This window comes from Rhinopithecus bieti, unplaced genomic scaffold (genome assembly GCF_001698545.2).
Source record: "Rhinopithecus bieti isolate Rb0 unplaced genomic scaffold, ASM169854v2 scaffold_32012, whole genome shotgun sequence".
Taxonomy (NCBI): Eukaryota; Metazoa; Chordata; class Mammalia; order Primates; family Cercopithecidae; genus Rhinopithecus; species Rhinopithecus bieti.
This window is the reverse complement of record NW_016814432.1, coordinates 3,152,869-3,178,785: the sequence shown is the minus strand read 5'-3', so window position 1 is coordinate 3,178,785 and position 25,917 is coordinate 3,152,869. Positions and strand designations below refer to the sequence as shown.

Here is a 25,917-nt window from a genome sequence, read left to right as displayed (position 1 = left end):
TGAACTTTCTTTTAAATTTTAATTTATTGTTTTTGAAAAACAAGTATTAATTAACTGTTAAGGACTGTATTAGTTTCCTAGGGCTGCCATCACAAAGTCCCACACACTGGGTGGCTTCAAACAACCAAAAGTTCTGTCTCACAGTTCTAGAGGCTTGAAGGCTAATATCCAACAGGGCCATGCTCCTTCGAGAATACCTAGAGGAGGCCCCGATGCTGTTTCAGTATGTGATGGCATTCCTTGGCTTGTGGTCCGGTCTCTGCCCCCATATTCACACCATATTCTGGTGCTTTCTCCAATGTGTGTCTGTGTCTCTGTCATTTCTTTTTATTATGTGGATACATGTCACTGGATTTAGGCCCCACCTTGGTAATCCAGGACGATCCCTTCATCTCAAGATCCTTAACTAACTATAACTGCAAAGACCTCATTTCCAAATGAGGTCCCATCTATAGGTTCAGAAATTAGGATGTGGACGTATCTTTCTGGGGGCTACCACCCAACCCACTATAAGAACCAAGGTTTAGAATATTTGAGATATAGGCTGGGTGTGGTGGCTCATGCCTGTAATCCCAGTACATTGGAAGGTGGGAGGATCACTTGAGCCAAGGAGTTTGAGATCAGCCTGGGCAAGATAGCAAGACCCCTTCCCTACTAATTTAAAGAAAAAAGGGGGGGGGGATACTTGAAGTACATGGTAAAACATGAGTGTGGCGCTGTTTCCTCACTTAAACATCATTTTAAGGGTAAGCATATTCTTTTCATGAGCATAATAGCCAAATAGGGTCTTCACTTGTAGAAGATTAATTTAGAGGTGATAAAGTAAGTTTCCCCTCTGTTTCAGCTCTGCAAGTTTTCCTCAGTTAATTTAAATAGCTCCCTGGGTCTCCTTCTTCAGGAGAATATACATCTTCTTATAATTTCAGACTGAAAATTCTGTGTGTATTCCTGTGTTTACCGATTTCCTTTGTCATCATTCTTTCTTGCATCTTTCTTGGAGCACAAATTCCCTTCTTAAAATGCATTCTTTAGAAGTTCCCTTAATGGGGAAAAATTAACTTGTTCATATTTGAAAGAAGTTTTGCTAAGTGCACAGTTCAAGGTTGAAAATTATCTTCTCTTCCATGCTGACAGCATTTTCCTACTGTCTTCTGGTTTGCAATTTCTGCTAGGGAGAAGTGTGCTTCCAGTCTAATTGTCATCCCTTTGTAGGTAATGTAATGTCTTTTTTTTCTTGTTAATGTAAAGATATTCCTGTTTTGTTTGGTATCCTGGGGTTTCACTCCAATGTGTCTACACACGGCTTTCTGCTTGCGGTCCATGGTGCTTCCTGCATCTGTGACTCTTTCATTAAGTCTAGAAATTTCTCAGCAACTATCTCTTTAGATATTGCCTCTTTTCACTCTATTTTCTTCTGGGAAAGAATATTAGACTTCTCCTTTTACTTTCTATTTTCTTAATTTCTTTTTTGTAATTTTCATCTCTTTGTTGAATAGGCTGGGTTAATTTCTACACAGCCATCTAATTGTCCTTCGGCAATCTAATCTAATCCTAAATCGGCCATTTAACACTTTCTTTCTTTCTTTCTTTTTCTATTTTTATTTTTTGGCACATTCAAAGTTCTTTGGTTCTTTTCAAACCTACCTGGGCATTTTACATTCTGTTCTTGCTTGCTTATTTTTTCTGATTTGACATTTTATTTACACACGTTTTGTAATTTTATATTCTGAATTAGATAATTCCAATATTTGAAGTTCTTGGGGGACTTATTTATTATTTGTTATTTCTGCTGACTTTGACTGATGGTGGTTTATTTCCTTGTGCATTTAGTGAGAGTTCATGTTTAGTAACCTTAATCTGCTGGAGACCAGAGGACATCATCGCAAATGATGGCTTCTTCCTGAGACTGTCATGGTTTGTTTGTTTCTCTTTGGGACCAGGAGATACTAACACCTGGGATGCTCATCCCCTTCCAGAATGCACAGGTTAACAAAATTCTCTTCTTCCCCTTGACTGTGATCTACTGATTAAAGAGGCTGGGTGTTCCCTAAAGAACCAAGGAGAGATACACACCCACACACAAAACACACACACACAGTCCATGTTAATTTAAAGTTTCTATTCTATTATAAAGCATACTAACATAACATCTCCAAGCTTCTATAACAAACATTAAAGGAAAAAAACTGACAAAATTTGGAAAACACTTCAAATTGCCAGCATTAAACTGAAAACAATGGAATTGCTTTTAAGACATGAATAGTAGCCAATTTATTAAAGAATTTGATCAGATATTAGATCACAATATTTTCCACAATGTATTACTTCAATAGAGATTTATTTTTAAAAACAAAATGCAACCTTGGCCATCCTCTGATGAAGCAGTAGACATAAGGAAGAAACCCTATGGGAGGTTCACTAAGTCCTACTAGGGACAATTCTACTTATCACACTACACAAAATTACTTCTTTTTCAAATGTATATTTCCTATGGCCCTGCGGCAATTTTTATTGTTTGTGTGTATGCAGGTACACATGATTGTGCATGTGCTTGATGCATACATACATACATATGTAAAAATTATCCGTCCACATCCAAATGGAACTTGAAGTAACCAAAATCTGTCTAATAAAAATTCTATTCCATTGCTCAGTACTTCATCCAAAAGCTTTTGATTGAAAGATTTTTTTGGAGTTAAAGTACAATGACAGTTTGGACAATATTCATTGGAAAACAGAAATCATTCCAATTTATCCTGAACCCCACATGAACCTCCGCCCTGGGGCCCTGCATTTTTCCCCTGTGGTAATCTCTGGCCACCCCACTGTGAACTGCCTGGGCCATGGCTCAGTGGAGACAGGGTGTAGAAAGAAGAGACACTGAGAAGGTCATGGCTGACTGAGCAGACGACTGAGATCAGAGAGATCATACCTCATTTGCTCACTAAGTCCTGCCAAGAGCAACACTATTTAACGGCAGGTACTCAAAATCCAATAGGCACATTTAAAGGAGTCTCAGGCTTAAAAGAGGACAATTCACAATGTGCATTTGTCTGAGATAGCTACCACCTTTTGGCAACTATTTAAAATATGTGTTTAAAGAGAAATGATCAAACTACTTTGCTATTTGTATCAAATGTTCAATGCATTTTCCACTGACAGTGAGATAATTCAAATTTGTAAGTCTTTGTTTCAGGTTTTCTCAAGTTTGGTACTATTGACATGTAAGGCTGAATAAGTCCTTTTTATTGCGGTTTGTGCTGTGCTTTGCAGTGTTTAGGAGTGTCACTGGCTTTTACCCAGTAGATGCCAGGAGCACCCCCTCAGTTACGTTCACAGATGTTGCCAACTCCCCTGGGGGAACAAAACTACCCTGGTTGCGAACCATGGCCTTAGTCAAATAAAACAACCCTGCAAAGACAAAATCCCCAAAATCAAAATAAATATATAGCTTTCAAGTATCTCTATTTATTCAATACACTAACAAAACTATTGGGGAACTAATAAACATGAAATATTTAAATCAGGATGAGACAAGGGTGACCCTTCATTTAACACTGGCATGAATCTATGAGCCTGGCCTTCCAGGAGAGTCTAGGCTGAGGGCACACATTTGGGAACTATTTATGTATGGATGATATTTAAAGTCCTGAGGCCAGCTGAGACCACCGAGAAAGGAATGTTAGCAACAAAACATAAATGGTCAGAGAACCAAATACACTGATGCTATAATGTTTACAGGTCAGATGAGGAGGAAGCAGTGAGGGAAAGCAAGGGCATAGGAGTATCCTAATTGTCTGGAAAGCCTGTATCCAGGAGGGAGTGATCACCATGACTGCAGGTCAGAAGGACAAAGACAGAGAAGTGACCTTGATGGGAGAGCTTCCAAAAGAGGTGGACAAAAGTCCAAGGAAGGAGAGGGCTCAAGAAAGAAAGGCGGTGAGATTTTGGAGGCAAGGAGCACAGACAACTTCTGAAAACGTCTGCTGTTAGGGAGAGAAAGGGTTGAGACTGGGAGGACTGCATTTCAAGATGGGCATGAAAGCAGCATCTTTGCATGCTGAGGGAAAGATCCTAGTGATGATGGAGAAACTGATCCAGGAGAGAGGTGAGAATTGCTGATGCCAAGTCTTCAAGGAGGTGGTAGCAGATAGGAGTTCCAGACAGACAGCTCCTCCAGGGCACAGGAGAATAGGTGGGGAGAACACAAATGCAGAAAGGCAGAGTTCAGATGTTCTGAGGACTTTTATTCCTGCTCAGATCTTAAACACATACCCCATTCTGACTACACGACTCAACCCCACCTCCCTCACCTCTCCCACTGTCTCTGCTCCTTCACTGTGGCCTGAGTCTGCGGGAGAACCTTTGCACACCTGTGCTGACTGCGCTCTCCAGCGAGAGCTAAGTTCATGCTGCCTGGTCATGATGACTTGCAACTTCCTGGTCGAATCTTCCTCCTGTTCACCTCAGGAGACATTACCATTAGCTCTAGTTCGCTTCTCCTTTTACCCCGAGCTAACGCGACGTTCTGCATGGCCCTGCATGGTGAATGGTCTCACCCTGCACCCAGTAGCCTGGGAGTCCTCTTTGATTCCTTTCTCACTCTTCCATGAGTCAACCGCTCATCAAGTCCTACTGAGCCTGTTTCTTCAGCAGTCCTAAATCACTCCCCAGCCCAGCCCATAGCAGGCCACAAGTGAGGTGGGGCTCAATGCAGATTCCCTGAATGAGGTGGGGCTCAATGCAGATTCCCTGAAGCATGCTTTGGTACTCTTTCCTGCTTCGCATGGTTCTAATGGGAGGAGCCCAACCCTGCCATTCTGACTGCATTGATTTATTCAAGAGTAATGGCTATAAACTGCCTATGGGCCGGAAGCTCCTTTGTGCCCTGTCACTGGCCCCATCCCCAGCATCGCCTACTAACCTGTCCCCCTCACAGCTCTCTCCAGTGACATCCTCCCCCCCCAGCAGCACACACCGGTGTCTTCTCCTTCTCTGGACAGCCCCTTCTCTTTGTGAGAAATATCTGCATCCACAGCTGCTTCCCAACTGCCTGGCACTCCAAGTGTCATCTCAGCGGAAGGGTTTCCTGATGCCTCCCCCGGTGGGGGCTGTCACTCTTCCGTGCTCCTCCATCACCCCTGCACAGGCTGCTGCTCTCATGACAGCAACTGCAGTCTTCAGTTTACTCACTCAACTGTGAGCTTCTTAAAGACGAGCATTCTATTCTGTCTCTCTAGTGTCTCACCAGTGTCTAACACAGTACATAACACATGACAGGTGTTCAATCAACATTTTCTGTTTCTGCAGGGAGAGGGAGGGGAGCAGGGCCATTCCACAGTTTAAACAGGAAGGCATCTTTACATTTACAAACTTAGGACATAATGAGCCTGATTATCTAATTGCTTCTGCCATAATTCCAGAGTCTCAGGAATGATTAAATGCTTCCACTGATATATCTGTTTTTCAAGGACTTGCATACTAATAAGAATAAAGGCAAATACCACAGATGCCAGTTCAGAACAAAGAAATTATCTGGTCACACTAGGCAGCTTGTCTCTCTTCTGACATATATTTGGGTTTCTTCTCTGCCTTCATGTTTGTAGGGACCTCTGTATATACTTTTACCTCTATAATCAGAGGTGTGGCAAATGGATGTGAGAAGCATAAAAACTTTGTTGTGAAAGAGAAAGGATTAAATTCAATATATTCAGTATATATAAGAATGAAAAACACATGGAACAATACAGAGATATGTAAATCATCTTCTGAAATCAACTCCTTTTTGTAGAAATGACTTATTCGCTTTAAAAATGACTTATCCCACATCATTCCACATCATGTTTGGGCTTTACTTCAGAATTGACAGAGCTATTTCACAGAAGGGCAATGTTCACACTTCTGTTTGATGACACCCATACTGAAACGCCTTGGATTACAATTCCTCTTTAGCTTCCATCTCGACTCAGAAGTGTAGCAACATTTAAGAAGTAAAGCAGCAAAAGCCAAAATTGACAAATGGGATCTAATTAAACTAAAGAGCTTTTGCACAGCAAAAGAAACTACCATCAGAGTGAACAGGCAACCTACAGAATGGGAGAAAATTTTTGCAACCTACTCATCTGACAAAGGGCTAATATCCAGAATCTACAAAGAACTCAAACAAATATACAAGAAAAAAGCAAACCACCCCATCAAAAAGTGGGCAAAGGATATGAACAGACATTTCTCAAAAGAAGACATTCATACAGCCAACAGACACATGAAAAAATGCTCATCATCACTCGCCATCAGAGAAATGCAAATCAAAACCACAATGAGATACCATCTCACACCAGTTAGAATGGCAATCATTAAGAAGTCAGGAAACAACAGGTGTTGGAGAGGATGTGGAGAAATAGAAACGCACACTGTTGGTGGGATTGTAAACTAGTTCAACCATTATGGAAAACTAATGGCAATTCCTCAAGATCTAGAACTAGATGTACCATATGACCGCCATCCCAATTACTGGGTATATATCCAAAGGATTATAATTATTCTACGTACAAAAGCCCATCACGTATATTTTATTGCGGCACTATTCACAATAGCAAACGAACTTGGAAGCACCAAATGTCCATCTGGACAGACTGATTAAGAAAATGTGGCCCATATACACCATGGCTACTATGCAGCATAAAAAAGGATGAGTTGCGTCCCTTTGAGGGACATGGATCCAGCCGGAAACCACTCATGGGCGCGTTAGCAAACTATCACAGAAGAGAAAACCAAACACCGCGCATGTTCCACTCATAGGGAACTGAACAATGAGATCCACCTTGGACTCCGGAAGGGACATCACACACTGGGCTAGCACTGGGGAGGGGGGAGGAGGGAGGGATTGCATTGGGCGTGTCACTACATCGATATAAATGATGAATGATGGTGCTGACTATGGGTGGTGCCGCACCAACATGCCTAAGATACATAGTAACAACTGCCTTATGCAACATGTCCCTAGAACTAAAGTATAATAAAAAACAAAAAAAAAAAAAAAAAAAGCAGTAAAGCGAGCCACTTCTATACCTCATGGTTCCAAGTAACTTTACAAAAGGTATGGCGCTAATAGCCACCCGCCATCTAAAGACAAGACTGCAAAGTAACGAAATCTTTAAAAGACCTTTGGTTCAAATTCTTCATCTGACAGAAAATTGGGACAAGATAAATGTCCATAAAATGATGCAATCTTGCCTCCTTCCACAAGAATCTCACTTGGCTCTCGTGACAGTTTCTGTTATTCTCTTCTGTCACAGAAAAGTAAATATATGCAATATCCTGAAGGCAAATACATACAAAAGATATTTATTCACCCAAGGAAAATAAGTAACATTGCCTCCTCTGTAATAACTATTGCTAATTATTGATTTGGACTTCAAGCAGTTTTTCAAGAAGGGTCAGACTCCAAGAGCAAGCATAATTAGAAATAAAGGATGACTTCTAAGAATTGTGTACCAGTCAGAAAACACTGCCTTAGTTATTGGTATACAATATAAAGTAATATTAAGGAAAGAAAAATACAAGGAAGAGAAATTACGGCTTTCTTACTAGTGACTTAGCCTCTCTGCTTGAATCATATCTATAACTTTTCGAGGTTCTTTTTATCGGTGGGGTTCTCAGCTACAAGCCTAATGAGATGAACGGGCATGCAGGAGGCAGTAATGTGCCTCTCAAGCTCACCAGAGCAGCAGTGGAAACTGAGCCTGTGTGGCAACAGGAGTGCGGCCCGAAGCTACACTTTCTGGAAATTAGGCAATGAGCACAAAAAGCATTTGGTCAGTACTAGATGAGATGTTTTTAACGCATGCTGACAACAGACCATAATATGCAAGGAGATAAAGTATTTCATACTTTTTTTTTTCTTGTGGTTGGTTATAGTCAGGTTGGCTTGAACTTTAGAGTATGCACATACAGCTACAGAGGCCCTTAACTGATTTGCATGACGGCAATGTCTGTGAACCCAATATTCTTCAAGCCTGGGGTCATGGCCTACACCTGTAGACCCAGCCACTAGGGAGGCTGAGGCAGGAGGATTGCTTAAGCCTACGAGTTAGATTTCAGCTTGGGAAACATCGTGAACCCTGTTTTTTAAACAACAACCACCACCAACAAAAATCCCCAACATTCTTCAAATCAGTCAAGAACAAATATTGTGAAGAGAATCACAGAAAAGCGGATTGAACAACCAGGTAAAACATGTAAACTATAAATAATTCTAAGACCGAAGGGATCTGTCATTCAGGAAGCATCACTGACATGGTATTCCCAGGATAGTGTCTAGAAACTAAATACCATGAAACAGTGTTTTTCAAAGTTAATAGACTGAGTTACAAGACAGCTTAACAGCTTAGTCCCAATTTCTATGTCACCTATGTGGCAAAATTTCAGGTGAAAGATTTGCTTCCGTACTTTACTTCATCACTTCCTTTTCTTACTAATCAAATTCAGAATTCAGCAAACCTAAAATGAAAACTAAGGGAAGGAAAGAGGCAACAAAAAGTCAAACAGGAAGAATGGTCTTGAGGAAAAACTAAAGGGTCAAGAAAGGCAGCTGATGTAACTGGAAAAAAGCTGATGTCACTGGGGCAATGAAATGTGATGGAAGGGGCAGGCCACCATAGGAGCAGCATAAGGTAGTGCAGAGTCACACAGTTCTAGGGCGAAACCGCCTGGGTACAAATCCTGTATCCTTCAGTACTATGGGAAGGTAATTTAACTTCTCTAAACTCCTGTCTCCTTACCTGTAAAATGGATATAACTACAACTACTTCATAGTTTTATTATGGGGATTAAAAGAGATGAGTGACAGAGTGTCTGGCACATGGTCAGAGCCAAATAAATGTTAGCTGCTATGCTATCATTATCATTACTAGCATCACTAACAATCCTGTAGGTTGAAACTTTTAAAAATTCTAAGATATTAGTTCAAGAGCACTCTACACTTCTCAAGAAGCATTTGTGTTTAAACATTCCAGTATCAGATGCACTTAGAATCCAGCCAAAGAAAGGGGTACATGCTGAAAACATCAAGCAGAAATCAAAGGCTTCCGGGAAGTGATCACAGGGCATGCTCAGCCCTTGGCTGCAGAAAAGGAGGAGTGTGTGTCAGGCACAGCCCCTGCGCCAAGGTTCAAAGTGAATGGGCACAATAGCCACTAGTGGGCATGTGCTGGCAGTCCTCCTTTGGGCAGGAGTGCCACTAAACTCTCTAGGCATGTTTCACAAGGAGCACTCAACTATTGCAATTCCCATCCCCCAAATCTGGCTCAGAACAGCGATTTCATTTTAGTAACCATCAGTCTTAATTAATATAGCCAAATTCAATGGTGTCTAGCGAGTTCTGCACATTTTTTGGAAAGAAGTATATAGATCACTTTTCGCATACGGTATGTTAGCTCATTTTAGTGCTGGGAGTGGAAGAGTAGATGATCCTGTTTTCTTATGTTTTCCGTTTCCTGTCTTAATATTTGCTTCCTATAGGGAAATATTTCCCTGTGTTTGCAGATTTATGAAACATTCTTCAATGTCCAGTACTCTCAACAAAATGTTCTCCGTGAAATTGGGACCACACAGTCGTTTGCCAGCCAGAATGGGGATATGTTAGTACTAAGGTTCTCACCAACCTACATTTTGTCTTCCTCAAAAAAAATTAATCAGTGTTCCTCTGAGAAACACCTTCTTCCTCCTTAAAACAAGGTTTATTCTTTATGTACAAATTAAACTGTTAGGATCATAAGAGGCACTGGAGCCAGGGTTGAGCTGTTTCCTGGGTACCTCTACCAAGCCTTCTTTACATCCTGTGGGCACTAGGGCTTCCCCTATTCCTCTGATACAACTGTACTGAAAACTCACCCTTCTCACTGCCAGGAGGGTTTCTTTGTGACCGCACTGATGTTCACTTTCCTACTTGCGTACCCTCATGGGCTGGTTATCCTCATGTGCATCCTGCTTTGGCAGCTTTTCAGAAATCTTAAACTTACCAACAGAAATAGAAAGAAGAAGGCAGAAGTAAGCCTTCTGAAAAACAAAATCTGGCTTAATCTGGGATTTTTTTACTCTAGGAATCATTAGAGTTTGTCCACACCAGAAACATCTAATAACAATACTTGGGAATTAGCCCATAAACAACAGAAGCACAGACCATTATTCTTCTAGCACTTAATATTCAGTATCCCATAAGTTACTTTACCAGGTCTTACCTACTTTAATTATCACTTACTAAGCTCTGAAACCTTAACTTTTTTAACTCGTTCAGAGAAAACAAAGTCATATATTCCTTTATGTATTTTCCCCTTTATTCCTCCTGTTTATTAATAATACATTTTAAGTTGTGAGGTGGCACAAACTGAACTTACTTCTCTAGGTGGGACATTAGCAGCAGTGATGGTAATAATAATGATGGGCTAATAACTTCACTTACACGATTTCCTTTAATGTTCATAACAATCTTAAGTGAACACGATGATTACCCCACTTTACAGATGAGAAAACTGAGACTCAGAGAGATTGAGACACTTGCCAGAGTTGTTCATCTAGCATGTAGCGGAACCTGGACTGAGTCCAAGTAGTTGAACACTTCTATATCCTTACGTGAACCACTTAAAAAGGGGAATAATATTCCACAACAAATAGTGGAAAAAAAAGTTTTGACTCAAATTAAATTTTGAAAACTTAAGAATGTTATTTTGAAAAAAATTTCCACTTATAATTAACAAAATTTAAATTACAACTGCATCTACGTAATTTTGTTAGTCTAGTCACAAAGTAAGGTTTTCCTTTTGTAATTTTTTTGACACAACCATATACATTTCACGCAAGACTTTTACAGCACCATTTAAAAAAATACACGTATCACTTAAAAAAATACTTGAAAAAATTAGCCTGGTGTGGTAGTGTCCACCTGTCGACCCAGCTGCTCAGGAGGCAATGGCAGGAGGATCTCCTGAGCCCAGGAGTCCGAGCCTGCAGCGAACTATGACCACTGCTGTACTCCAGCCTGAGCGCTGTGCAACACGGTGAGGATGTGGCTCTGTTAAAAAATATATAGAGAGAGTTTCACTAATTTTTTCAAGAATCTTTCACACGTCCTTGATATTTATCCATAAGCCTTTCATTCATCATCGTCTTTTCTTGACTTTCCTAATTCAAATGTTAAATGGTTTACCTGGCAAAATCTCATTTTGAATGGCTTTTCCTGTGATTCCAGCAATTCTTCAACACTATCTACATTTTATCTTTTTGCAACTGATGGGTGTCTCAGTGAACTAGTGCATTTTATCTGTCAACATCACTGAAAGATTCTCGGCTTTTGGTTCAACACCATCTTCAGCTGGCTGGCACTGCAGCGTTCACATTTCTCACTGTCCTCTTATGCCAGTAGCCACAGCAATCCACTAACAGGGCTGCCTCCAACAGGGTATTTCACTTTGGAAGGCAAGGAGTAAAAAAACTAAGTCTCTAGCTTTCAGCATTGAAAATACAGGAAAAGGGAAGAAAAGAGAAAGGAAAAATGAAATAAATCTTCAAAATCTACTACGCACTCTATTCATCTTTTCCCTGTAGGCTTTCCCAGACACCTTCACAGTGAGCTGAAACGACAGTGCCGTGCTTTGCTCCATCAGGTGAGTGGGCGTTATTAACCTCTCCATGTACAGATGCAGAAACTGAGGTCTGAGTAAGTGACTTGCCCAAATGCACACAGCTGATGATGAACGGCCAAATTCTCTGTGTATACTGTCTGGCTATATTGCAGGGAACTGTGCTACATGTCATCAGACAGTTATCAGTTTGGTTTCAAACATAAACGTCACGTAAATTACAAAACACTGAAAAACAAACCCTTGAATTCAGTTTAACAATCCCAGAAGTCTCACCTCAGGAGATGGGCGGGACTTCATTTTGTTTTGTGGTAATCAGCACCTGCATTAGACCAAGTATTGCTTCAAAAGTCTTTTATGTTTAAGCAATTACACCTCTTCTCTCCACAAAGAATAACATGGGCCAGACAGCTTTGTGATCGCCAAGTGTACATGTCATCTATGAAGTATCACAGTCTACAAATGCAATGATAAACCAGATGATGTCACTTTGTGCCCCAACCAGAAAGGCTACTCAGAACCTGGTGGGTCCAAGAATAGTGGCCAATAGTCTAACCATTACGGACAGACAAATGGTATTGTGTAAAACCTATAATGCTCTACTGAACACCAACAGGAGATTACTTCATCCCCTGATTTCACAATGGGCTGCTAAATTTTTTTGCAATAAATTAAGTCTCTGATGCGCATCTACAAAAGCCACAAAGAACTTTTTATAGCTAGAAATACAAATAAAATATCAAGTATTTGATATTGGTTTGCCTGTTTGATACTTCTACAGTGCATGATTTGAATTTGCCAGTCAGACTGGAAAATATTCAGTAATTTTTTAAAGATTATTTTATTTAGACATGTTATATGTAGTATTTATACAGAGGGAAAGTGTTTTCTGCCTATTGTGATTAAGTAAAAACAAGTCCCAGGTACCTAATTTCTATCATGCATTATATTATTCCCTAAAGCACTAGAACATCTATGAATTCTAGCAGTTTTAAAGGAAAATTCTTATATGCAGTGAACCTTTCACAATAATATTACTATAATCCTCCACATTGAAAGATAATCTTGACTCAGTTCTAACCGTTGTTTTATATCAAAGCCAGAACATGGACTCTACAACTTACTCCCAAATGAATAATTTGTTATTCTTATAACTAATAACAAGAAGTAAACACGTTCACTGATTTTGGAGGCTTGGGAGGGTCCCAGACCCAACGTGACTTGGCTGTGTGAATCAGTGGGTCACTGAGGTGAGAGTTCAGCCTCCCACGATTAGAAGAGTCCTGGGTTTTCCTTGAGTTGGGTCTGACCTGCAGTAGACCATGACACTTAAGGCCCTGGAGCTATCCGAATCTAAATGTTTTTCTTTGGTGTTCATGTAAATGTTTGCTAAAGTTCTATGAAGAATTTACTGCAAAGTGAAAGTGATATGTAAAGAAAAATGAGACCCTACTGTTGTTCTATGAAGAATTTACTGTAAAGTCAAAGTGAAGTGTAACGAAAAATGAGATGGCATTCATCTCATCTGTTACAGATGGTATTCATGTAGATTCTGTGGGAACATTTTGAAGGATGACATTCTAGGGCAGGGTTTCTTATCCTCACCACTATCAACCATCTCGACTGCATAATCATTTGTTATAGAGCCGTCCTGTGCACTGTAGGATGTTCAGCAGCATCTCTGGCCTCTACCTACCAGACACCAATAGTAGCCCCCTCCTCAGCTGGGACAAGAAAAATATCTCCAGACATTGCCACATGTCCTCTGGGGGAAAAAGTCACTCCCTCCCCATTCCCCACCCCTAGCTGAGAATCACTATTCTAGAGCATTAATCTTACCTTTACAGCAACAAATAAAGACAATCTTTAGAAAAAATATCAAAAGGAAAATTATCCAAAATTTTACTTAAATTTTGACTTAAGTAATTTTTACATGAATTATCATTTTAAAAATTCTGAAGATAATTTATAAAGATAAATACAGTCAGATATTTTATAAAGCAAACTAATTGGCAGCTAAAAAATGCTCAAGACGAAAACTCAAAACCACAAGTTCATGAACCTTAAAAATGGCAGATTCTTTCAGTCAGGTGAATACTGTGTTTAGACTGATGTATATGATTTCTTATGAAGCCCATATTTAGAGGAATGTCCTATATCATCTAGGAATGGCTCAATATCTAAACAGTGCTAGTACACCATCCATTTGTGGTAGTCTCACACTGTTAATTATGGGTATATTTAAAGTACTTTATAGCTTCCCACTGCCACATGATTTTTAATGTTTTATTTTTTATTTTGTGGTAGGGATGAGGTTTCACTATATTGCTCAGGCTGGTCTAAAACTCCTGGCCTCAAGTTATCCTCCTGCCTTGGCCTCCCAAAGTGCTGGAATTACAAGCATGAGCCACCATGCCCAGCCTGATTTTTAATGTATTTTATATTAGTTCTTCCTATTACCAACTTCTTGATAACAAGCAAGAGAAGTTATTAATTTCATATCACATTTATATTCTAATATTATAAAACTATGTTTATGGTAATTATTTCTGTCAAACATCTTAAAGGAATATTGCCTTTAAGCAAACTAATGGTCTTTTACAAAGATAAGAGCAACTGAGACATTCAGTTTCCAACTTGTCCACTTAACTCACTGCCAAGCTGAAGTGCCCACTCAGCGTCACAAGGGTTTATTTGCTCAAGTTGAACTCTAAAATTTGTATATATGTTATTTCTACAAATACGTACAATATTTACATGACTTCTCCTCGGATTATTTCTAGTCTCAGTGTTAGCATTTGTTGGCTTCACGACCTTGGACAACTCAATCTCATGCTGCTTCTGTTTCCTTATTGTTGAAAAAACTGAGATGGAATGAGCTTTAAATTCCTATGTCATAAATTCTGAGGGTATTCTGGGAGAATACATATAGGTGGATGTTAACTGGCTGCTCCCTACAAGCCCTTTCAAGGAAAGAATAGTATCTAATGGCTTAATACACATTTTAAAATAAAAAAATAGAAAAATAGAAGTACATGTGAATTTCATTTCCACACACACATAAAAAATTTGTAAGTTAAACAAGTTAGTCGAAATGTCTCTAAAAGTACCTTTGGAGTATTAAATCTCTATGTCAAATGCAACACAAAGAGCTAATGAGTATACATTTTTCACAGCGAGGATGATGATGATAATGATGATGACAGGCAAACCCCTCTGATTCCTCAGCTGGGAGATGATTAAAAAAATTCTTTGTGACTCAGAATGAAATACAAAATAAACCAGCTTTCTGGTGGTATTTACTAGGATCTCATGAAATTTTGAACAGACAGTTTAGCAACTGAAGAGCTCCTGGGGGAAGAAGGTAGTGATGGAATCTGTTGCCAAGCCCCATGGTCAGAGAGGGAGGAGCAAGTTACATATGGCAAGTAGAAGAGAGGCTCAGTCAGGAGTTAGGCAAATATGGAAAGAAAGAGAAAAGAAGATCTACGGGGCAGAGAGAATACTTGACCCAGACTGAGTAAATATCCCATTCTTAAACACCGAGAGAAGAAGAAAAAGAGTGGTAAGAGAATGGAAGAAACATGCTGTCAGCATGGAACGTGGTTTCTTACTCAGGCTAAAGGTATCCAGGGAGGAAGCCAATCCCTATGAGTGACTCATGGCTGGTAACCAACAGCCCACGAGGTGGCTCAGGTAACCAAACACTACCTCCTCAGTCAGGCCCGGAAGTACAGGTTACTACATTGCCCAAACTTTCCTAATGATCGAAAGACTAAAAGGAGTCAACATAAGAAAAATATCCTCATGGAAGGACGGAAATCTTCAACTGATCTCCTGTGGAAAGCAAAGGCCTGTTCAGTATGAGAGCCAGGCCTGCCGACAGCCGGCAGCACAGAACAACTTCCCCCGTGCACTCTCCTGGGTCAGGACTTTCTCCTCCAGGATGTGGACCCTAGGAAGTCTCACAGAAGCCAAGGCTACTGTTCTTAACGTAGGAAATCTAAGCCACTAACTCTACACTCACACTGAAAACTGCTGAATATTACGTGTATTTCACCCTTTATTCACAATAGCTACTGTCATCAAAACTAGGAAATCAGGGATAATCTAATCATTACATGTTTTAACCTTCTAAAAGTAGAAGGTAGAATATATTTTTTTTGTTTTCTCTTAATTATCATGCAAAATATTTTTTCTTAATTTAGAATACACTTATATTAGTGTTATTTATAGTTTTGTAAAGGTCACCATATTTATATTTATGGCATGCCAAAGTACTCTGCCAGTGTTAAGAATTAAGACATAATTAGTCCAACTGGTTACATTACATAGGTGATGAACAGTAGATATCCTTCTTGTTTACCTCCTAATGTAATAAACAGTCAGAGCTAGAAATATTGTTAATTTTACTAAATAGGCTTGTTTCCAATGTTCCAATTTATAGCATAATCTTTAAGAGTAGATTTTATTACTGGTAAATAACACATTTGAAAAGAAACTAATATACTTATTTACGAACTATTTTTAAATAATTAAAAAACCTCTCAAAATTTTCCCCATAGTTTACAATTTATATAATAATTAACATCTTTACGACAAGCCTTATTGTTTAGTTTTTCAAAGAAATGTAATACGGCAAGAACATTTTTGTACATGCCAATTTCCTCATAGATATTAAATAGCTTGAGATAATGAACAAAACCTTCTTCCTTAAATAGAGAATCTACTCTCTATTACATATAATGTAAATCTGTATTTCCAGTAGAAAGCTATCATTATATCCACATTTGCGGCAAAAGGAATACTGTATGTATGTAAATATAAAAATAAAGATATGTAATGGAACAGCCAGGTAGATACACAATTTCAGGTTTGAAGAAACAGCACAAAAGGAAAAAAACTGTTTATTAAGTGTGTAATAATAGTATGTTTTAAAAAGCTCTGTACAACCTTAACTAAAAATTACTTTATCACTGAAAAATGTGAATGACCATCTGAGTCTTTTGCTGGTAGAAGGTCATGTTGACGGCTGCTAAACTATTAGGATGGTGGTTGCTAACGGCTGGAGTGGCTGTGGCCATTTCTGATAATAAGACAACAATGAAGTCTCTTGCAATCTCTGACTCTTCCTTTCGAGAAAGATTTCTCTGTAGCATGCAGTGTGGTGTGATGGCATTTACCCACAGTAGAATTGGTTTCTAAATTGGAGTCAGTCCTCTCAAACCCTGCTGCTGCTTTAACAAGTAACCCTATGTAGTATTAGAAACGCTTTTGTGTTATTTCAACATCATTCACAGCATCTTCACCAGGAACAGATTCCATCTTAAGAAGATCCATTCTTTGTTCATCCATAAGAGCAACTCATCAGTGAAAGCTTTATTTTGCAATTGCACACGACAAAAGCAGTCACATCTTCAGACTCTACTTTTAATTCTAGTTCTCTTGCTATTTCCTCCGCATCTGTAACTACTTCCTCCACTTAGAGGCCAATGTAGGGTTATTAACTGGCCTAATTTCAATATTGTTGTGTCTCAGGGAATGGGGGGTGAGGGGGGCAATGACCAGTTCATGGAGCAGCCAGAACACACACATTTATGGATTAAGTTCACTGTCTTTTATGGGTGCAGTTCATGGTGCCTGAAAACAATCACAACAGTAAAACCAAAGATCACTCATCACAGATCATCATAACAAATACAATAATAATTAAAGTTTGAAATATTAGCAGAATTATCAAAATGTGACTGACACACAGGAGACGAACACCCGAAAAAATAGTACCTATAGATTTGCTTAATGCAGGGTTGCCACACACCTTCAGTTTGAAAAAAAAAAAAAGGCAATATCTATGAAGCACAATAAAATAACATATGCCTAAACTCGTGTATTTAAGCATACCTAAACACAGAAAAAGTACAGTAAAAATGTGATTTTTTAATTATAATACAGTATTATAATCTTATGGGACCACTGCAGTCCCTCATTGACCAAAATTCGTTATGTAGGTTATGATTGCCTACTTTTTTATTTTAAAAAACTGAGTACATATGAAAGAAGGCACCTGGTTAATGTCTGCGAATATCAGTATATAATACATAGTAGTAGTTATTCATAAAACATATACTACTATATACATTTTTATGACTTACATTTACTTATAAAATTCTATTACTCTTAATTTGTAGTAAATATTGCTAAAGTGCTCCCATTTTACAAGAAGCAAGCCTATAGCACTAGTGCCATCCACCCTCTTGCTTTCACCAACAGAGTGACTGGAAGGCTGACTGAGGGATGCAGAGTCAGTAGATTATTGGCTTCATTCCCTAAATCAGTGATTTCCAACTGTCAATCTGATGCTAACACAGGTGATTCTTACTATCTCTAGATGTACTACACGGTTCTCAAAACAAACATATTTAGAAAGAAAACCTAAATAAATAAATGAAGTCTTCAAAAAAAGAGAAAAGAAAAAGAAAGAAAACCAAGAACGGTTGGGATGGAGAAAAGACACAGAAGGCAGCCACAATCATAACGAGCAGCGTCCAAGCTCAGGAGCTGTGACTGTTGGACAAACCATGCTACATATATATCAGCAGTTACTAGCTTATTTGGTTTCACACGTCACTGACAACTAGCTTTCCTTTAGAGCACTTGGTCACAGTGCTTGATCCTTCAGAGCACTTGGTTACCTGCGTACAGCAGTGAAGTACAACAGAACTCCAACCTGCCAAAGCACTTCAGGAATTCTGCTTAAGGACTGGTGCACTATGCTGTTTAACATTTATAGGAAATCCTTCTAAAAGACTACCTTGTTACCGTGGGAGAAACCCACCATCAACCCAAGTGAAAGTTTCTTGAATGCTGAGGATCTGTCTACAGCTGGGGCCAGCAAATGTTTTCTTAAAGGCCCAGACAACAAATATTTTAGGCTCTACAAGACTCCATAGGTGAAAGCAGCCATAGATGATATATAAACAAGTGCATCTGCCTGTGTTACAATAAAACTTCATTTTCAAAACTAGACTGGTAGGACAGATTGGGCCCATGAGTCCTAGACTGTCAACTTCTGGTTTAGCCTATCGTTAGATTAAAAAACACTTTTCCCCACGTTTGAAAGTCAGAAATTCTCATGAAATGTTATTCATGCAATGAGAGAGGACCTTTGACAATTATACTGTTAGAGAAAAAGTATATGGCCCCCCAAAACTGCATCAACTTGGGTTCTACGAATTCAGCATCTGTGATTGGATACCTAGGACTAGATTGAGGTTTACCAAGGTTTTTCTACACCACGTAGAAAAAAAGGGTTTGTTCCCTGTAATAACAGGGAAAAGAAGACTGATGTATAAATGTTCAACCAACTTAAGAAAATAAACTCACTTAAAGTACCACAGGAAATTCTACGTTTACAAAGATTATTAACAAAAAATGAACAAAAATTGAATTTTAGCTGTTTATTATTAATGTATATCAGATTGAATCTTTACTTCAAAATCATTTATTTCTTTTTTTTTTTTTGAAATGGAGTCTCGCACTGTCGCCTAGGCTGGCACAATCTCGGCTCATTGCAACCTCTGCCTCCTGGGTTCAAGTGATTCTCCTGCCTCAGCCTCCTGAGTAGCCGGGATTATAGGCACCCAGCACCTCGCCCAGCTAATTTTTTGTATTTTTAGTAGAGACGGGGTTTCACCATGTTGGCCAGGCTGGTCTCAAACTCCTGACCTTGTGTTTCACCTGAGTCAGTATCCCAAAGTAATGGGATTACAGGCATGAGCCACTGCGCCCAGCCCGTTTATTAACTTTAATTACTATATGAGTAACATCAACAAAACAATATTTATAAATATTTACATAATTTCTACTTTTCTGTAATTCAGACCACCTAGCTTTCAAGTCAGTAAGCTGTTACTGAAACATGAGATATTCATTTATTCATTTTTCATTTTCATTCAATTATTTTCATTTTCATTCATTTTCATTTTCATTTTCATTCAATTATTCATTTAAAAATATTTACTGAATGCTTATTAGCAATTAGGCACCGCATGGAAGCTGGAGATGTACAAATACAACAGAGACCTGCCATCACGGAATTCTCAGTCTGGAAAAGAAATCTCCTCAGAAAACAACAATTAATGTTGGCAAAACAACATTACTGTCAGATTAATTTAACATGAAAATTAATTATCAAGTTTTAAGAAATGCTGTCAATAGTAGGCATTATATATCAAAATATTAATATCATTTTCATATACATCTCTTTTTCTCATTATTTGATTATATAGTTAAAACTTTGATACCATTGATTTCCAGGCATATAATAGAACAAAACAAAATGGTGTATGCTACAATTAAGGTCAAGTTCCTAAAGATATTTAATAGAAGCCTGAAGCTGCAGAACAACATGTATAGCAGAACTCTCTTTATATGTTTAAAGACAGATAGATAGACCTTTTCTGAAGGAATGTTAACAGTGGGTCTGAGGACAAGGCTGGCAGTTATCATCAGGGTGGGAACTTTTACTTGATAATTTTATTTTAAATGAAGAAGTATTACTTTTAAAATGTTTTTTATTACTTTTAAACAATCTTTTTAGAGACAGGGGTCTCACTACGTTGCGCAGGCTAGAGTGCAGTGGCACAATTGTAGCCCACTGCAGCCTCGAACTCTTGGACTCAAAGAATCTTCCCAACTCAGCTTCCCGAGTAGCTAGGACTTCAGGTACACATGACCACACCTGGCTGATTCATTTTTTATTTTTTGGAGAGACGGGATCTTGCTATGTTGCCCAAGCTGGTCCTGAACTCGTGGCCTCAAGTGATCCCCCCAACTTGGCTTCTCAAAGTTCTGGGATTACAGATGTGGGGCACTGTGCCTGGCCTTAAAATATAGGTTTTTTTTTTTTAGTGGTTAACATCTACAAAGACAAAAAATAAGTTCTCATTGGAGGTACACAAAGAGAGAATTAGGGGGAGTTATACTTAAATTTATCTTTTTTCACTTTGCAACCCAGGAATGTTTTTCCCTATCCTGACCTGATTCACAACAATTAACTTTTATTTTATTTTTTTTTTTGCAGGTGGAAAAGTTGAGGGAGGAAGAACACAGAAACCCAAACAATGTGTATGAAGCTGTTTGTGAGAAAGAGGCAGGGACCACCACGGCTCAGCAGAGTCTGTGGGCGCCCTCATATCACATGCTGCAGGCAACCACAGCTAGGATCTTCCTTTTCCTTTCTCCCTCACCCACTGGCACCCAGGACCACAAAATTCATTAAATAAATGTTTCTCACTGCTTGTGAACTTGTTTTCCTTTCAGGCAACCTGATGACAGGCTAGGTTCTTAGGCTTTAATAGCCCATGACGGGAATTTTTAACTTAAGCAATTATAAAATAAAAATGTACTGACGCTAAAGACACCTTTATAAACCTGTCACTTTAATCTTTCTTCATGACTTCTTGGTTTAATTAGGTAGCTATATAGTCTCATACAATTTCACTGAAAAGTTATATGCGTAGTAGTTGTTGGTCACGAGACAACTTCTAACACTGGACTTCTCATTTATTCTCAGGCTAAAAATCTAAGTGATAGCAACATTTAACAAAACTTCTTGGAAGCTTTACAGATAATTTTCACTTTGTACAGCACGTGCATGCTTTGTAAAGCTTTCTCATGCTTCAGTAAGTCAGAAGTAATGATGGGGGTACACATTTTCTTACTTAAAACTTAATACTGGGAACAAGAGAACTAGCACGTTGCTACAGTCTCATCAACAACTCTGAAAAGGCAACAAGCCAATGCAAACAAATACGGTTTTCCAAAAATACCTGATAAGACTTCTAAATTAAGAGCTGACTTCAAGGGAGTGGGGAATAAGGAGAGAGTTCTTAAAGGATATAAAATTACAGCTAGATAGACATTAAATTCTAGTGTTCTGTAGAGTGCTCTATAGTTCACCATATTATTATGTATTTTCCAATTAGCTAGAAAAGAGGTTTTTAAATGTTCCTAACACAAACATACAGTAAATGTCTGAGGTGACAGATATGCTAATCACTCTGATTTGATCACCACACATTCTTTCAAAACAATACTATGTACTCCATAAAAATGTTATGTGTCATTTTTTTAAACTCTTGTTAAAAAACTGATCAAATTCATTTTAAAATACACTCTACAAGCATAGTAATTTCTGGATGTCTATTTAATGAAATGTAAAGAAAAAATACTGAATATCTAACTGGTTCAAAGTCAAAAAATAATACAGATTCTACAAACTGAGACTATTTGAATAACAGTAATTTCCAAAAGCAATCATTAGTTTACTACTTATTCCTTTGTATTCATATAGCAGATTCCTAATACTCAGGTTGAAAACATGCTTGATAAGACCTACTAATTAAAATGGTAAAACTGGAACACGGTTCAGTTTTGAATGTTAAAATTTAAAACCCTACAAACTCAAAATAAAATTACAAAAAACTAAGGCTGGGTATACATTTCTTCATTTGCCACTCTGACATTCATAATAATTAGACACAGATAGGAAATTTTTCAGTCTCTGTGGTACATACACCAAATATACATGCAACTTCTTGTTGTTCAAGTCTGAAATTCTCTTTTCAGTTAATATATTTACTGACCTCTTCTGGGACTCTCATGATTGAAAAGAATGCCATTCACTGCAAAGAGATTATACGCCTCACGGAAGTTCACCACAATCCAATAGGCATAGAGTTTTGCTGCCCCTGTTGGAATAAATTTTTTAAGCAATGAAGTTTGTTATAAAAGACAGTGATTTTCACCCATTTTAAACAGTAACAACTTGCCAAAATAATAATTTGTAATGCATCAAAATACAAAAAAGTATCAAAAACCAAAGACAAAATAAAGGTTCTGATGCCCATTAATCATGTTCACCAGGAAATATTTTAAGAATTTCTTACTTTTGTAATGCCCACAATGCACTATGTGACAATCTAATTGATTGAATCTTTCTTAGATCTTATTCTCTCTCATTCTCTCTCTCTCTCTTAACTTTTGAGGAATTCGAATGGAAAAAAATGGGGATCTTAACATTCCAAATGTTTGAAATTTTATCACTCAAGTCTTTCATTAATATTCTCTTTACAAATGTATTAGACATAATAGTCTTTTTTTTTTTAAGGTTTTGAGCTCAAGGAAACTTTCATGGAAAATAAACATGAAACCTCATCACTTCAGTATAATCTCAACAGTTTAGAAAAAGCATCACATTGGGTCTGATTTTCCATTTAAAGCGATCTGTATGGAAGGGTTGAATGAACATGGGTTGGTGAAGTGAGGCAGTAATTTCACCCCCAAGGTAATAGCAGCAAATACTTGTAGTTAGCAATGTATAAAGGTATGCTTCTCAACAAGTTCAGTCACTTTACCTTAATGTCCACCTCACACCCAAATGACTTCAGCCGTGAGACATGAACAGAATGAAAGAAAAAACACACACCTCCCACACCCACAGATAATGCCGCACATGCGCTCAGGTGTGCACACGCATTCTCACCATAGGGTGACCGGGGATAGAAAGGGGTGGTCTCCTTCTGGGGTATTTCCTGCACTTTCCCATAAAGTTCACTTGTTGAGGCTTGGTAGAACTTCACAGAGTTGATAAGGCCACAAGTCTTAACTGCATCTAGAAGTCGTAGAGTGCCAACTCCATCAACATCCGCAGTGTACTCAGCGAGGTCAAAGGAAATCTGGAAAAAGTAGGCGGCGACAGGGCTGTATTACTAGCTTCATAGCACAAAGGTGCTGTCAGTAGGGGCAAAGACTACAATTTCACACACTGTGAAATGTTGGTGAGAAAATATTACTTTCTAACAGCACAATAAGAATGTGGATGTCATCTACATACAATATCAAACGGCTAAAAATATCTTAATTGCTATTAATTACCTATGGTAATGTGAAGAACACTTTAACCGCCTTCTACTGCTCCGAATTCTAGGCTAGAGTCCCTAGGGCATAGTCTATTATAGGGCAAACCCTATTCCTCAGAATTACATGGAATGTTCCTTAAAAATTCAGTTTGAACCAACCTCTTGGGGGTAGGGACCTAGGAAATTTACATTTTAATAAGCCCCAATTGATTTTATGTACAGAGTAGTTTTGGAACACGTGCTTTAGAACACAGTTGAATTTAAAAAGGGTTGTTTTATTTTCTATTTTAAAGGTAAAATAATGACTTTGTAATCTATTACATGAATGTATAATCTTTTTTTAGTATGAGACACAGAGCATACAGCAAGATGCTAATGTATATATGAACTAACTTCTAAGAGAATGCTGAGGAATAATTCAATATTTTGCAGTTCTTTAGAGTACTTTTTAAAAACAAGTGTGACTGATAAGCTTTCTGAAATTGTTCTATTTACATATGATGAACAAAGTAACCTAACATTAAATCCTCTAAAATAATAAGGCTCAAAATCTTTGTTACTGGTTTATTCAGAGGCTAATATAGCTGGGCACAGTGCAAACAGGCTTCCCCTGCCGCCTTGTGAATCCTCACCTGGAGAAACCCCTTTGAGGGTAAGGTCACTGGCCTTCGTTACTGCTGGGTCTTGCATGTGTGCCCTGGAGCAGAAGCTGTCCCCTGGTACATGCAAATGGTATTCAGGCAACCACTCACCAGGGACCCTATTTAGACCACTAAACTCATGTGATTTAGGCCTGTAAGTAAAGCTCATGTGGCTGCCAGGAAATCAAAAGAAAAAAAGTATGTTTCATCCACAATCTTTCAAAAGGCAAGAAAGCAAATTTGGAAGCCTGTTATTTTTATTCTTTTCTATTAACAGTTTGTTAAGATATAATTCACACCCATAAAATTCACCCTTTTAGAAGATTATAATTCAGTGGGTTTTAGTATATTCACAGCAGTATATGCAATCAACACCATCTAAGCCCAGAACATTTTCATCACCCCAAAAAGAAATTCCGTACCTAGTACTCAGTACCTTAGTACCTAGTATCAGCAGCCACTCTCTGATCCCCAACTCCAACTCTGACCCCAACAGCCCTGTCACTATGTATTTGCCTACTGTGGATATTTCATACAAATGGAATCATACAATAGGTGGCTTTTAGTGACCGGCTTCTTTCGCTTACCATGTTTTCATTTTGGTTGAGTATATACCTATGAATGTAGTTGCTGGGTCATACAGTAACACTATATTTAACGTTCTGAAGAACTACCAGACCATTTTCCAAAATGGCTGCATCATTTCACATTCTCACCATCAATTAATAAGAGTTCCAATTTCTCCACATGTTACATAGACTTGTTGTTGTCTTTTTTGTTATATCCATCCTAGTGGTGTGAAGTGGTATCTCAGTGTGGATTTTCTTTTGCCTAATAAATAATGTTCAGCATCTTTTCATATGCTTATCAGCCATTTGTATCTTGTCTTTGTAGAAATGTGTATCTGAATCCTTTAGCCATTTTTAAATTGGGTCATTGGTTGAGTTGTAAAAGTTTTTTCACATACACACACACACACACACACACATATATATACTGAATACAAGTCCCTTATCAAATCTATGACTTGCAATCTTTATTTATTTATTTATTTTGTTGAGACGGAGTCTTGCTCTGTCGCCCAGGCTGGAGTGCAGTGGCCAGCGATCTCGGCTCGCCACAAGCTCCGCCTCCCAGGTTCATGCCATTCTCCTGCCTCAGCCTCCCGAGTAGCTGGAACTACAGGTGTCCACCACCACGCCCGGCTAGTTTTTTGTATTTTTAGTAAAGACAGGGTTTCACCGTGTTAGCCAGGATGGTCTCGATCTGCTGACCTCCTGATCCGCCCGCCTCGGACTCCCAAAGTGCTGGGATTACAGGCGTGAGCCACCGTGCCTGGCCTTGACTTGCAATTTTTCCTCCCATTATGATGGTTGTCTTTTTACTTTTTTTTTTTTTTTTAAATGGAGTCTCGCTCTGTCACCTAGGCTGGAGTGCAATGGCGCAATCTCAGCTCACTGCAACCTCCGCCTCCGGGATTCAAGTGATTATCCTGCCTCAGCCTCCTGAGTAGCTCAGATTACAGGCATGCATCACCATGCCTGGCTAATTTTTGTATTCTTAGTAGAGACAGGGTTTCACCATGCTGGCTAGGCTGGTCTTGATCTCCTGACCTCATGATCCACCCACTTTGGCCTCCCAAAGTGCTGGGATTACAGGCATGAGCCACCATGCCTGGACTACTTCCTTTTTTTGTTTGTTTTTTTTTTTTTTTTTTTT

At 38.6% G+C, this 25,917-nt stretch overlaps 1 protein-coding gene across 3 annotated transcripts in view; it reads right to left on the bottom strand.

The window, feature by feature from the left end:
- Nucleotides 1-25,917, bottom strand: part of GMDS (GDP-mannose 4,6-dehydratase) — a 651,165-nt gene that overhangs the window by 338,523 nt on the left and 286,725 nt on the right. For all 3 annotated transcript variants that reach the window (XM_017850337.1, XM_017850338.1, XM_017850339.1), the window contains exons 5-6: nt 23,182-23,374; nt 22,283-22,387 (exon numbers count right to left, since the gene is read on the bottom strand). In XM_017850337.1, the coding sequence (XP_017705826.1) occupies nt 22,283-22,387; nt 23,182-23,374 (298 nt within the window). The remainder of the gene's footprint in view (nt 1-22,282; nt 22,388-23,181; nt 23,375-25,917) is intronic.